General features: G+C 41.9%; 1 protein-coding gene across 5 annotated transcripts in view; it reads right to left on the bottom strand.

Moving 5' to 3' along the window:
• Positions 1–992: 992 nt before the first annotated feature.
• mctp1a (multiple C2 domains, transmembrane 1a) overlaps positions 993–14,408 on the bottom strand; it is a 123,745-nt gene continuing 110,329 nt past the window's right edge. For all 5 annotated transcript variants that reach the window (XM_072388138.1, XM_072388136.1, XM_072388137.1 and 2 more), the window contains 4 exons: positions 13,754–13,863; positions 13,111–13,220; positions 12,766–12,863; positions 993–3,984 (listed from right to left, as the gene is read on the bottom strand). In XM_072388138.1, coding sequence (XP_072244239.1) covers positions 3,913–3,984; positions 12,766–12,863; positions 13,111–13,220; positions 13,754–13,863 — 390 coding nt within the window. In that variant the 3' untranslated portion in view covers positions 993–3,912. The remainder of the gene's footprint in view (positions 3,985–12,765; positions 12,864–13,110; positions 13,221–13,753; positions 13,864–14,408) is intronic.

Consider the following 14,408-nt stretch of genomic DNA (forward strand, 5'->3'; position numbering starts at 1 on the left):
AAGGGCTCAAACTAAAAGTTAGGATGGCAAGTAACACCTTGTCTGGCAAATACAAAATACTTTTATAGCAGCTCAAAGTCTGAGATGTTTGGTCATTTGAGTATGTAGAGCTGAGAAACTGTGAGGGCCATGGGAAAATCTTCAGTTTATGCCTGTAGAATAATTATCCTACTGCAGAACACCCTTTTTTTTCCCCACAGATGTTTGTCAGTGTTTAATTTATATCGTTCTTTCCTCCAGCAGTGAAATGTTCCTTATGCCAATGGCTGCAACACAAAGCAACAAAGCATGATCAGTCCCCGTGCTTAACAGCTGCAGATTTTTTGTCATGAAATTAGCATGTTTTTTCAGGCATGAAGGACATGTATGTGCAGATATGGTTGCAAAGTAGAATGATCCAACACAGCTCCAACATCCATCTCAAGTCTTTTGCAGTCAAAACTAGGGTTTTTATTTGCCTCACCACCAATGCAACAAGCAGCTCTCTGAAAGTGCTCTTGAACATCAAGACCTCAGTGTGACCTGCACCATTCCACTTTTCTGCCATTTTATAATTACATTATGAACTAAGGAAATGGCTGCTTGAAAACTGTTTGCTATCTCCTTCCTGGCTAAACTTGCTTAAAACTTATCTTTTACTTAATATATTTTGGAGATCAGTTAATCTTCTAGTCATTTAAAAAGTTTACTCATTTTTGCATTCAAATGTAAAAAAAAACTAAAGGAAACCCTGGAAAGCAGGAAAATTAAACGTTTCACACCGCTCAACAGAAAAAAGGAAGAGCCTTAGGGCCAATTGTTGGCATGACTTAAGTGGACAAGGCTGCAAGGGAGATGAGGAAATTGAACCTGGAATGTGAACATGAGCATAGCTGGTATCCAGGACTGAGATGAGGGACCCCATCTTCTATCTCTTTGCTGTGGTCTCCAGTGTTGCTTAGAAAATGAGCTTGTCTGTGCAGAAAACAATTGCTGCAATAATCCAGACACTCTGAAGATGACAAAAATATTTAATCTTGTTTGTTTTCTTTTTCTCCCAAAATCATCCACAGACATCAGATGCATTTCATTACTCAAAATCAGAGATACACATCATAATTTCCCCTCCTGACCCAACCATGACTCAGCTCTTACAGCAATCCTGTCTGAAGTTGTCATTGGTCGGAACAGGGCACATGAAGATGATGTCAAAAGCAGGCAACATTGCAGGCGGAGAAGACAGATCTTAAAAAAATGAGGCAGGCATACACCTACTTTACAATATTATCACCAGACCATCAACAGGCATACTGTATAAAACACAACCATAAATTAATCAGCAGTAGCTATGTACAGTATCCTTTAAAAAATAAATAGTCTCCTTTCAACATGGTGCAAATAAAAGCGCTTCTTTTCCTTTACAACTGTCAGTCTGATACATTCTTGTGATTTCTCTTCCCTACGTCATAAAAAATAAAAACACTTTGGTTTGCTTCAAAACAGAACCAAAACCACTTAAATAACCAAAAACTACACAATAGTTGGATGCAGTACCACACGACAGACATCACGATATAATGTAAAATGACTACATACGGCAGAAGACACATACATATCAGGTATTCAAGCAGTCCCTTCAGGCATTATAAAAAAAAAATGAATCAAAACACCTCTTCAGTCGCAGAGTTATTTGTTGAGGTTTTAATCAGTTTGTGGCGCTGCTCTCAGGGGACGGTGTGTTACTGTCTTTCAAGTGGATTTAAAAAAGAAAAGAAAAGAAAATCAGTGGCACTCTGAAGTGATAGATCCGAGCCTGCTAATTTAAGCATGAAGATGGATGGATGAGGAGGGAAGGAGCATGAGAGGATAGAGATGATGGTACGGAGACGGACAGATGAGGTAAGAGGATGACAAAATGGCAGAGGAGAGCTCTAGCTGCAGTGAGCAGAGGGTTTAAAGTGTTAAAGACAGGCAGACAAAAGGGGGAGAGGGAGCCGAGAGAAGTAGAGGCAGGGGGAAATGGAGGCAGGGATCAATAGGATGAGAGGAGACCTCCTCAAACGTAGCCTGTGCTGTGATCTTTCAAGAGATGCTCGTTGAGAAGCCCAGGAGACCGTCCCTTCAGACAGGGTCGCAACCCTGCTTGCTGACGAATGAGGGAACCGCAGAGAGAGCAAACGGAGGAAAGCGTGACGGGAAGTGGGATCTGAAATAGCAAAAAAAACACACACACACACACACATTCCTTCATCCCTGACATCTCAGGCCTAAGTCCCCTTGGAATCTTGTCTTGTCACACAATGACTTGCTGCTCATCTAGCATATCAGCAAACTCGACACCAAATAACAGCTGGCGCTTCTGCTGCACAACACACACACTCGTACACAAACAAACGCTCATACACTCACTCTGTGACTAAATCTAGGCATCAGTCTACAGCTGGAGGGGAGATATAATTGTAACACACCAACGCTGAGAGAAGCAACATGTCTTTGATTGCGTAAACATGTATATGCAAACACTCTTACTCAGTGCATACACAGCTCACACATACAAGCCTCTGTCTCTGTTAAGGCTGATCAAAGTTGAGCTGTGGGCACAGGAGGTGGGGCAGATGGAGAGGGCGGCCAGCCTCGGGCGATACATCACAGAGAGCATGTTTGTGTTTGTGTGTCAGTTTGTGTGTGCGCCTGAGAGGGAGAGAATATTCCTGCTCAAGTACGACGTTATGTTTTCATCTGCAAGCAAGTAGTTAGAGTATGCAAGATTTCTTAGTGGAGATGTGAACTCTCCTGAGAGGATGGATCTTTTTGTGTCTGCATGCATGCGCACACAGAAGTGTGTACGTGCGTTTGTGTGTAAATGCTTTCATGTGTGGCCGCCAAGGCAAACACACGGGGAGATGAGAGGGAAGGAGACCAGCCTTTCAAACAAGATTAGGGCTGTGGCTGCCTAAAGGCCTGCCTGATGACACTCTGCATAGACTGGGTGACATCTATATTAACACCACGACAGCAGGCCCAGTCTGCTGTGCCTCGTCACAGCCAGGGGAGGTGTCTCTCTGACTGACTGAGGATGTTCACTTGACATTAAGGGGTTAAAAAAAAAGATAGATTATCCTCACATCTCATGAACTGGTGGCATATAAATTGCCTTATACCCAACATTGTTCATACAGGAAGTAATATATTTTAAGAAAAAACTACTTTGGCTATTGTGTTCAAGCACAAACAGGTACCGACACAAAACCACAGCCTGTCGGTCCAGATTTGTGATGTGCAGAGGACACATATCTGCAGGCTACCGCCATAATTGCTAATCAACTTGGCCGGTTGGTTAAAGTGGAGACAATCCAAATAACTTCCAGTGAGCATATCATTATTACTAACTCCAAGAGGGGATGAAAACAAAAAATACTTCAGTACAAAAACAATTAGAAAATATAAACATTTTACCAAAATTATTTTACAACTACTGTATCAACTAAATAAATACTAAGCTATGATGCAGAAATATATAAGGCCTGTATTTCTATAAACTTGGATGAACACAAATACTTCATTTTGGAAAAGTGAATAATCTGGGTTGTCAGGAGCAGCTCATATAGCGCATATAAAAATCATTCTATCCATAATGCCATCAATATATGCCTTTACAATCAAAAGCATTATGTCAGAATGATCATTTTAGAGTTCTCTTGCACTGATCTTGTGTCGTAAAAAATGACACATCAGGAAACTGCATGGTACACAATGAAAAATAAAGACAGAAGTTAAATTTAAGAGAACGAAATGGGGAAAAAAGTTAAAAAAAAAGGAAGGATAGTTGAGATAAGCTGCTCAAGAGCAGCCTTCCTCTGCTCCTCGGTGTCCAGCAATAGACCAACAGGAGAGAAGTGGAGAAGAGAGGAGTCGGTGGGCGGACGCAGCGATCTACCCGGGGTTGTTTTTCTTCCTTTTATTTGGACTGGGATTGGGATCCAGTTTCAGCTCTCGGTACTGCACCTGTTAAAACACACACAGAGACATGCACACGGGCACACACACACACACACACACACACCACCCGGTCAGGTGGAAAGAGCAAAGGATGCTTGAATAGCATAGAGACCCTCCAGAGGCTCCGGTCCAGCTGCGTGGAACAGTGGCCTCAGGGAAGGGATTACACACTGATTACAACGTGCACGCACAGATGCAGACTCTCACGTGTGCACGCACAAACGCAGTATATGTACACTGTTCAAAGCTCCAAAAACACTCAAAGACACAACACAAAAATACACGTACACACATATTTCCACAGATATGTAACAGTGGCCTAAGGGAAGGGATCACACAAACAAACAAAGAACAGGGCAAGGGCTCATGGGAAAGCTTGGAGAGACAACAGTCATCTCAACATAGCAAGATGGGGAGAAGAGAAAGGGCAGAGCAAAGGGGAGGGAGACAGGCAGCAGAATGAACAAAATGCATCATAACCCTTTCAGTATTCAGAAAAAAATGCCAATATATCAGGAGGTAATATGACAGGGAATTGAATTAGAGACACAATCATTAATTTAGCCAACTGTTGAATAATTTCCTGGCATGGGAGATTTACACACCAGCACACTGTAACTATTCACAGTGTTTGCCTCACTCAAGTTACAAACCAAAATAAGTTGACAATGTACTCTCCAACATCTTTTCCTCTTAACCCAGGCTGTCTGAGTTGCTGTCAGACAGAGCAGTCTGTCTATGCAGAACTTTCCATCTTTTGAGTAACAAGCTGATGCTGATGATGACCTCTGCCTGAGGAGGTTTCTGTTTCCATACAGGCTTTCCAGTCCTCAGCTTACAGATCCGGTTTACATGAACTCAGAGTGGACGTGGCTGGACATGAGGGTCGTTTTGGGATTTCAGGTTTTTTTTATTACTTATTTCTATATTCAAAAAGTTATTGATCATAGTTTTACTAAAATCAGCATGGTCAATTGTATATACATAAGCTCAAAAATGTAAATATATAGATTTAGATTACTAATTTAGTGGTTTTATAGGTTCCAAAAAGTTTCCGAGACCTCTTAACTTCTTGCTAGTTGTCATGATTGACAGCAGCTGGTAGCTTCTCTGTGCTGACATAAAAAAAGGTTTATTTGACAGCACTCATTGAATGAACCAACACACGGTACACAAAGAAGACTATAGATTTATGTAAGCCAGGAATGTCCCCTAGAGACATATTCTATCAGAAGCATATTCCAAGATCCTCAGTTTGTAACTGTTGTATTTAAACACTAATTATTGAAGCTACTCAGAGTAGAAAAAACTCAACCAGCTACCCTTTGCTGAGAGGAAATTGATGTTGAGACAACCCAGGAACCAGAGGGGCAAAGACTTATGAGCTGCACGCTGCTAAGTCACCATCATACAAGTTTTAAATCGCCATGAACTGGGAGGCTTCCATCAAATAAAGAGGACTCTGCTCCAAAATCGACATAATCAAGCTGAAATGAGGATGCCATTGTGTTGCATGACGAAAACCACAATCACACATCAAAACAGATTGTGGTTTGTGAAACAGGTAGTTCTGGATGCCAGCCCATACAAACAATATGTAGACTGTGCTTCAATGTGAAATTCAAAAATTATATATATATAAAAATTAGACAGGAAACTGTTATTTTCCTTTTTAAATGAAAAACATTGCTGTAAAATTTGACATTCAGAAAGTTTTTTCCGCTCATTTTTTTATCCACAACCTTCTCTTCATCATTGGATTTGTTGCCCGTGAATTCAAATTTACCTGAAAAATCATTAACAGCTAACTGACAACTAACGATAAGATGAGGGCATTTTCCTTGATATAAATAGCACAGTTTTTAGCACATATGCCAACACTGTTGTCCTTTCCACGAAAAGTAACACCAATATTTACTCTTGTTTTTTCTTGCCTGTCACTTTTTATTTTTGCTGCTGAAAGCAATTTATTTGGGGGGACACACTCTATGCTATGTTAGCCAGCAGTTAGTTTGTTTGATATTGCTTCTTCCTCTTGTTTTGGCTCCGGGGCATACAAGACACTATGGCAACTCACATTCCATCTAGTGGCACACAGTGGTATTATAAGAAAATCTGGCTTGCCCATAAAGTTTAACTGTATACTTCTAGCACATAGGTGTTTTATAATATAATGCCATAGGCATTCCTTTTTTGTATCTGCTTATATGTCAAGCTGAATCTTTTTTTTACGTTTTAAACTTTGTTTTCCAACAAAGAGCACATTTGAACTAACACAGCAAAAAGAACCAGGAGGGAAATATTCAAGGCATCAAACTATATTCACAGTATTTCATTTCATGATTTACCTCATGCTAATTAAGTCTATGTAAGTGTGAGCTGACCTGCATTCTATGACTTGATACGCATCTACGTAGACCATGGCCATTCTTAGCCTTAACTGTAACTCAACAGTTTAACATTTGGGAAAATGACTTTCATACTTTCCTGCTGAAACTTAAATGAGAAAGGTCATACTGCTGCCATGTGTGTCAGATGAAGCTGAAGTTGTAGCCAGCTGTGGGTTAGGTCAGCATAAAAAAACTGTAATAACAAAGGAAACAGTTTGGCTCTGCGCATTGGCAAGAGCTGACAATGTGCCTTATCTATCAAAGAAACAAATAGATGAGTTTTTATGAGAGGGTAATGGTCTGGAATATTTCCTGATTTGAACCAGTGACCTCCAGGAGCCCCACTGACTCTGAGGTTTCCAGGGAAACAGTAGACTACATGAAGTAAATGCTCCCAGCTGAGTATTCCAGCTGTGAGTGACTGGCAACCTGTCCAGGATGTATCCTGCCTCTCACCTGATGGCAGCTGGGATAGGCTCCAGCCGATAACTACTTTTATATCAGTTCTTTGTCACTACTAACTTAAAGGAGTCAATGTTGATCATATGATCTTGATTTATAACTTTATATGATGTTCCGTAACATAAATGAGGAAGTTTCACGTATTTCTCCAAACAGTAACTGATTCTCACTTCCCATAAATCGTTGCATAGATGTTGAGCAGATCTTAAGACAAAAACTGTTCTTATGTGCAAGTGATGGACACAGAAATGCTACAGCACCACAGTGGCTGAGCATCAACAACCAAAGACTGTCACTGGCAGACGCTCACTTTCAATTGTACTCACATGCACACACAAATACAGTTGCTAGCCTCGACAGATTCAAGAAACTGACAAGCACTAGCCACAGAATCAGAATACTAATAGAAAAATAGACATAACAGTCCCAGCACCAAAGAGCCAGCATCATCCGAAGAATCTCTCCAAAGTTGATGTACTATAGGCTACTCTGCCTGTCGGACTGACTGACACTTTCTCTGATTCTTCAGACAGACAGCAAACTGACGTCAATATGGTATCTCTGTTCTGTCTTGTGGTGTCTACTGTGGACGGGAACTGCAGCATCTCAGCACTGGTTGGCAACAAGCCTTTATCATCCATCTTGTGCTGGTTCCCACTGTTGGTTCAATGAAGCATTTGGATCCCCTACCTGCAACCCACAAATACTAGATGCAAAGGAAACAGTATCTGTGTGTTTCTGCACAACAATGAAGTGTCATGCCTACACAAATGAATACCAACAAAGGGAACACATAGGCACACTCAACACTTCCCACATCACACAAGAAAGGAGCCTTGTCACCTTTGTATCCTTAAAATCCCATAAAGTCCTCACATTTAACACCTACTAGTCACTTGTGTTTTGCCCTACTCTGTCTCACAGTGGTGGTCACCAATGTTAAGGTGCTTACAGAGTGGTTAGACCAGCATGTGTTGCTCTCTACGCCTCGCTAGGCAGCCATACTGCCCTGATTCAGATCTGAATCCTCCTCCCAGTTCACAAGGCAAACTAACATCCTCCTGAACAGCTGTACAAATACAACATCTTGTTTGATACAGTGAGGAAGAAGAGAGTGTAAGACATGGTCTGAAGAAATCCAGATGGAGAAAAAAAGAGAGAAAATAGTGATAGGAAGCAAGACAAAGGAGGGGCTGAAACAGACAACAAGATCAAGAAAGGAAGGGGCAGAGAGCGGGACAAACTAACAAAGGAAACGGGAGAAAAAGCAATGAGAGTGAAGAAGAGACTGGGTGAGAAGGAGGAAGATCTGTGGACACTCTGGTGATGACAGATACTGTTCTCATGTGGGTGTGGATCCTTTTATAGACCTGCCAAATAAAGCAAACAACAGAACAAAAACCCAGGGGACAGAGAGGGGTTTATGTGGCCCCATCTGTGCATACATGTGTGTTGGGACTATGACAGCCCTGGCTGAGTGCCCACACTGACTGCGATCAATGACAGTGGTGCGTCCATGGAAGAACAATTGAGTGAATGACTGAACAATTATTTCACTTTTGAGAGAAGGGAAAAACTGCACATCTGTATGTAGCATAATTACAGTGAAATATCTCTGTCAAATAACTACAAGCAAATTTTTTTAAAAAAATCAATTTTTCTTTAAATTTTTCTTTATAAGGAACTTTTTTAATGTTGCTCTGGTAGCTTTTAACAAGCAGACAGAAATCCAAAAGTAGGGCAGCTATTGTATGGGATCATTTGATATCATTGGTCTCACTTAGAGGGCCAAACGCCTACAGCAGCAAATAAGGAACATAGCAATCTAATTCTGCATGTTGACATTCCTGTCCAAACAAAACTCTTTGTGAGTGCATGCAAACAAAGAAAAGTTTGCCTGTCAGTAGAAAGTATGGTTTTGTTTCTCATAAAGAGTAGCGAAGGGGATCAACAAAAAGAAATGGTGCAGAGAAAAAAAAACAACAATATTTCAATCAAACAAGAGTTCTCTTTGTGAAGAACTGCCAGCCAGGAGAAATGGGGCTCAGGCGTCACAGGTTCAATTCCACCTTGCAGGTGACAGGCCTGCCTGATGCTACACCCTTGGCTCCCCGCTCACCTCACTTAATAACACGCACACGCATGCAAATACACACAGGCACCAAACCAATGCAGACAACAAGAGCTAGTTAAAGTCAAAACAGAAGAAAAGGCAAAGGAGGCGAGGAGAAAGTGGGACGTTCGCAAAATAAAAGATATCAAAATTGGGTAAAAGTAAAAAGTGAGGTAATGCAGCAAGCACGTAACCAATTTGGAACACAAGTGGGGAGCTTAAAGGGAACACAGGCAGGAGAAGAGGTGTGTTAAGACCCAACGCTGCTCAAAGGCTGCTTTACCCTCGCTCCTCTCCTCTCCCAAATGTTGACAGTACAAGTGCAAAAACAGGCTTTGAAGTGTGCTCTGCTGAAGGGGTGCCGTGTACTGCGCGTCGTGCTTCGTTTAACAGTGTTACCCACAAAGCATCCCGGGACCTGCTCCTCTCTCTATCCCTCACTGTCTTTCATTCTCTTTCTCCTTCTCACATTGAACCTTTTGACAGTTTTTTGATGAAGCCAGTGTGGGCAGACAGACAAAGTGGGTGACAGTGAGCAGAAAAAGGCAGATAAGCCAGTAAATAAACAAATTCAAAAAAGGAAATGGGAGCATAACTTTAATGATACTGCATCATTCTTCTCTTCTGTCTTTTTTGCAGAGAGCACAGAACTCAGTGGATTTCATCTCAGGTGACACCTAATGGAGCATGAGGGTTATTAAATGTTTCCAGCAAATGCTAATGTGTGCCATTCATACATCTGCAGATTGGAGGATTCAGCTCCCGAATATTTTACTAGGTTCAAAGAAATGGCATACCAAGGTGGCATAAGCCAGTAAACGCAAAGAAACAAATAAAGCGAACAAAAAAGTTTTGCCCATTAGCTGCAGTGACAAGACACATACATTCAATTTGCAGTGAAATTGTTAAATTTGTCTCTAAAGAGGGGAGGGGCGAAGCGGAGCGAAGGGGAGAGACACCTTCAGATGACTTGACTGATGGCATCTGGCAATGCTTCAACCTTTAACTGTCCTGCCTTTGCTCCCAGTATTTCCACTGAGGTTTCATTGCAAGCATAAATGTTGCCTAAAAATATTAACCTGACTCCCCGTTGTTCATTAGGCCTTAAATTGGAATTCATGCTTATTTTTGTACTGGGGATTTGATCCAACGCCTTTACACCTATCATAAAGGGGCCACTTGGCATGCTAATTGCCTTGGCCCTACTTATGCACTCCCCAGCTCACATTCCTAATGGTGTCATAAAACATGCTCGTGCACTGCCACATCTCTAATGCAAGGTAGGGAATATTTCACACTGTGAGGGTGTTGAGTTTGGCCTTGTTTATGAAGAAATGAAAGATTCCCTCATGATGATTGTAAAGATGGCTTGCACTGTTAAAAGATGCAAACCAGATACAAAAAAAACGTTATCCAGAAAGGGACAATGAGTCTTTCAAACAGAAACATTAAAACACCATGCCAGCCATTAAAATGGCTGCTCACAGAGGGAGATAATGATTTAAGCAAACTATTCAGGTGATAAAAGGAATTGCAGCTTCCATGCTCCACTGGGGATTAAGTTTTTAAAAGGTGTTTGGCAGTGTTGTTATGGGCCAAGCATCAGTGGTTTCAGGAGCTTCATTTGATCAATTAAAGTGTTTTCTGTTACATGGAAAATGGATGACAAATAAATACGGGTTAAAGATTCTTGCACACTATAAAATGAAAAAAATGAAGAATAAAAAAGACACTATGAGAAAATCGAGAAGTTATTCCACCGTTGCTGTAGTGTTGTAAAGCTGTTTAAGTTGCTCCAGTGTGCCTGCCCTTTGTATATAAAGTCATTAGATCTTCATCAGTTCTGGTCGCACTGAAGCACCTCTAAATGATGTGGAACAGTGCGCTGAAACACCTCCAACATACCTCATGTGCACAACTGCTGGGAGAACTTGTGTGTGTGTGTGATTATGTATGTGTGTGAGGTCACACTGCGGCCCTGAAATAGCACTTCATTAGTCATCCATGATGTCTGGCATAGTGTGCCTGGGTACCTATGCCAAAGTGTACCATAGACACGTGCTTGTGAGGGGATGCTCCATTTGGACCCCAGCAGCTCTCCGCATCATCCAAAAGCCACAAGGGCTTAATACTGACTGAAGTCTATGACCCAGTAAGGCTGGGGCAGGCAATGAGGTGAACCCACCACCGGAGGTAGAGGCAGGGTGCACAACAAAGCGGAACATTCTGGTCTGTTTTTAGCCAACGACCGCAGAGCAGGGTGTCTTCTCAGAAAACTAACCTTAAGAGTCAGCGAACAAGTGATCGTAAAATGTTGAGTTTGAACTTACCTGAATGTCTCTTTCTGGTACATATACAACCTCTGAGTCATATCAAATAATTAATCAACTCTTCTTGTACTTTGTCTTATCTCCTTTTCCTATATTCAAGATATTACATTTAGAGGACACTTTTATCCAAAATGACTTACAAAAGAGGAACACATTGGGAGGCACCGTGGGGTTAAGTATCTTGAATGACTTTTCTCCAACATGTAGACTTGGGAAATTGGAGATTGAACCAGCAACCTATTATACATTCATCTTTCTCAATGAAATCTGGCAACAATTATTATTCCAACAGCTGCAGCAAAAAAATACAGTAACACTTACAGTATTACTTATATAGTAGTCCCAACTCCAGAAACACAGGCACTAGACCAGAGCACGTCTGCTCCCACCTTCCTTAGCCAGCAGGCCCTCATTAGGACCCTTGTAAAGGCCTCGTACCTGCCAGGCTTGGGCCCCTTACACAATACACACCTCCAGGCTTCAGGTGTGTAAGGTGGTTGCACTTCACCGGAGGGGACAGCTTGGGCTCATTTAAGTCCATGGTTTGCTCTGTGCCTGCTGCTGCAGCAGGCCCCTGTAAACTACAAAACTGTGCAGGGCTGAAAGGGGGAGAGCGCAGGGGGCGAGTAAGGGAGCATGGATTATGACCCTGTAAAGATGAAAGACGTTGCGGGCAACAAGCGATCAAAGAGGAAGTGTGTCAGCACTCATGTGGCCGGGATTGGTCGTATCAGAGGCCCCAAGTCATTCAGCCTGTGCCTGCATCTGTGTAAATCTGCATGCTTGTGTGTGTGAGTGTGTGTCTGTGTATTGACCTCAGCTCAGCAGGGCTTAACAGTCACAGTGGACACCACTGGTGCTGGATAATGCCACAACTTTCACAAGCTGCTGCTTAATTGCTGTTTAAAATGCACTTTGTCCTGGGTAGCACAGCATGTTATAGTTAACACACAGGCACATGCTCAGACAAACAAACTCACAGTACATTTTACCCAAGAAAGCATCTGCAGTCTTCAGCCACAAAGTTAATCTGATCTCACGGTTAATGTAGAAGCAAAACCGCAAGGGGCCAGTTACCTGTTGATTTACACTCTAGTCCAATTACTAGCATTGCTGGGAAACAACACCTAACTGTAATTGTGTGTGCGAGTATATGTATGGAGTCAATCAACCTAGTTATATGCTGGGTACTAAACTCACTTAACCTTGTTATCTTACAACACAGCTCGAGCCATGTAAGAGGAAATTGAATTAGTCAAGGAAGCTATTAATAGGAAAACACAGAAACAGCTATGGAATAATTAGATTAGATGTCTGCATGGTGAAAACAAAGAATAGTCCATTCACCCTACAAGAAAGTTTGACAGTGAAGAGCCAGAGGCTGTGAGGACAAAAGGAAAAGAAAAGAGAAATATAGAAGATAACAAAACCCTAAGACCTAACCCTTGCCCAAGCCCCACAGAATATATGTCAAAATGGAGTGTTTGCTCACCACTTGTACATCTGAGGGCACTCTGGACAGAAAATCCAGCAGTTCGTTGTTATCGATGGTATAAGGGTCTCGCAGCTTCTTGGTGAATTTATTCACCCCTGTAGGGACGAGTTGGGAAAGAGAAGTGGTTATTGGCAAATGCTGTAAGTTCAATATGTTGATAAATCCTTTATGGTTGTTTTGCTCTCTGTAATCCTACTTTGTTCTTTTTTCCCAAATATAGTATAACAAAAGCAGCATGGAGCAAAAATGGAACAGCATTGCTATGAAACAGATCTACTTTGATAATGAATTGAATTTAACTATAGGTCATGAAATTTATTACGCAATATTGCATTAGCTCACCCCAGGCCAACACAATGAATCTAAGAGGGATGAAATAGATGATGACGGTGGCCACTCCAAGAGCCACTATCGCCAGCCAGCTTAAGAAAGGCACAGTCCAGTTAAATGTGCTGCAAAGGGAGGAAAGGGTGAAAAAGGAATGATAAAAATGATTAGCTATAAATGCTGATAAATAAAAAGCCAGTTAAAGTTTTACAGGTAGACATGTATGGGTGAAGACAGTCCATGGTTCTGTTCAGTTTACAACTTTACAGAATCTCTGATCACTCATGTCAAAAGAAACAAAATATTGTGCGTTCACTTTGCTTGTTTAAGTATCTACAGTATGTAAAAAGCTCTGTGTGGATGCAGGGGTCTACAGTAAATAGTTATGTGCATAATGCATATATAGGAATGTGTGTAAATGATTCACTTAAAAGGTTATGCAGGGCTAAGTGAGATGTTATGGACATAAAGACAAAGAGCCTTTGTGTTTGTGTCTCAGGGTTGAGTGTCACACTGTCTAACAGCAGCACTGGGTAAACGCTCAGTTAGGTTGGCAAGGCGAGGCAGTGCATCCTGGCAATGTGGAAAAGACACTGGGACATGTGGAGGGAAGCAGAGCGAAGCGGGCCGGGTGCCGAAGAGCAGGCTTACGACTCACTTCTTTATCCTTTCGCCATAGGAGGCCACTTCATCCAGTGCATTCTGCACGCTGATGCACACGTCCTGAATGGCATAAAGCTTGTTCATGAAGCCCTTTCTCTCCGAGTCCTGCAAAAGGACAGATAGAGATGTACGCAAGAGAGGAAGAAAGCAAGGATGAGGGAGGAGAAAATGGAGACAGTCAGAAAAACGGCAGGGGGAGAGAGAAAGAGAAGAGAGAAGACTGGGCACGGACAACTTGGGAGAACAATACATTTTAAATAGCATCAAAGATTTGGAGTGGGGAGCCAAATCACCGGATATCCTGCATGAAGTGACGGAGCGCTTTCATTCCAAGCAGTAATAGAGATATAAAGTTGGCAGAGCAAATCAAAATGTTTTTCTCCTTACAAATGCTCACACAGGAAAATTTGAATATGTGAATAGAGAGGCAGAATTAAACAGAGCCGAATGGATACATCAGTCTTTGAGCTCTCCCGCTCTCTTTCTGCTGCTGCCAAGGCTGCCAGGGAAGACCAGGCAGAACCCTCTTTTGTTCTGCTGGCTGGCACACTGTGATGATGTCACCAGCTGTGACATCATTATCATCCTTATTAACGCTGTCAAGCACCGTGAACAACTCTTCCTTTTCAACTTTTGATGGTAGTGAACTT

This window comes from Leuresthes tenuis, unplaced genomic scaffold (assembly GCF_036924035.1).
Source record: "Leuresthes tenuis unplaced genomic scaffold, fLeuTen1.0.hap1 SCAF_6, whole genome shotgun sequence".
NCBI classification, from domain to species: Eukaryota; Metazoa; Chordata; class Actinopteri; order Atheriniformes; family Atherinopsidae; genus Leuresthes; species Leuresthes tenuis.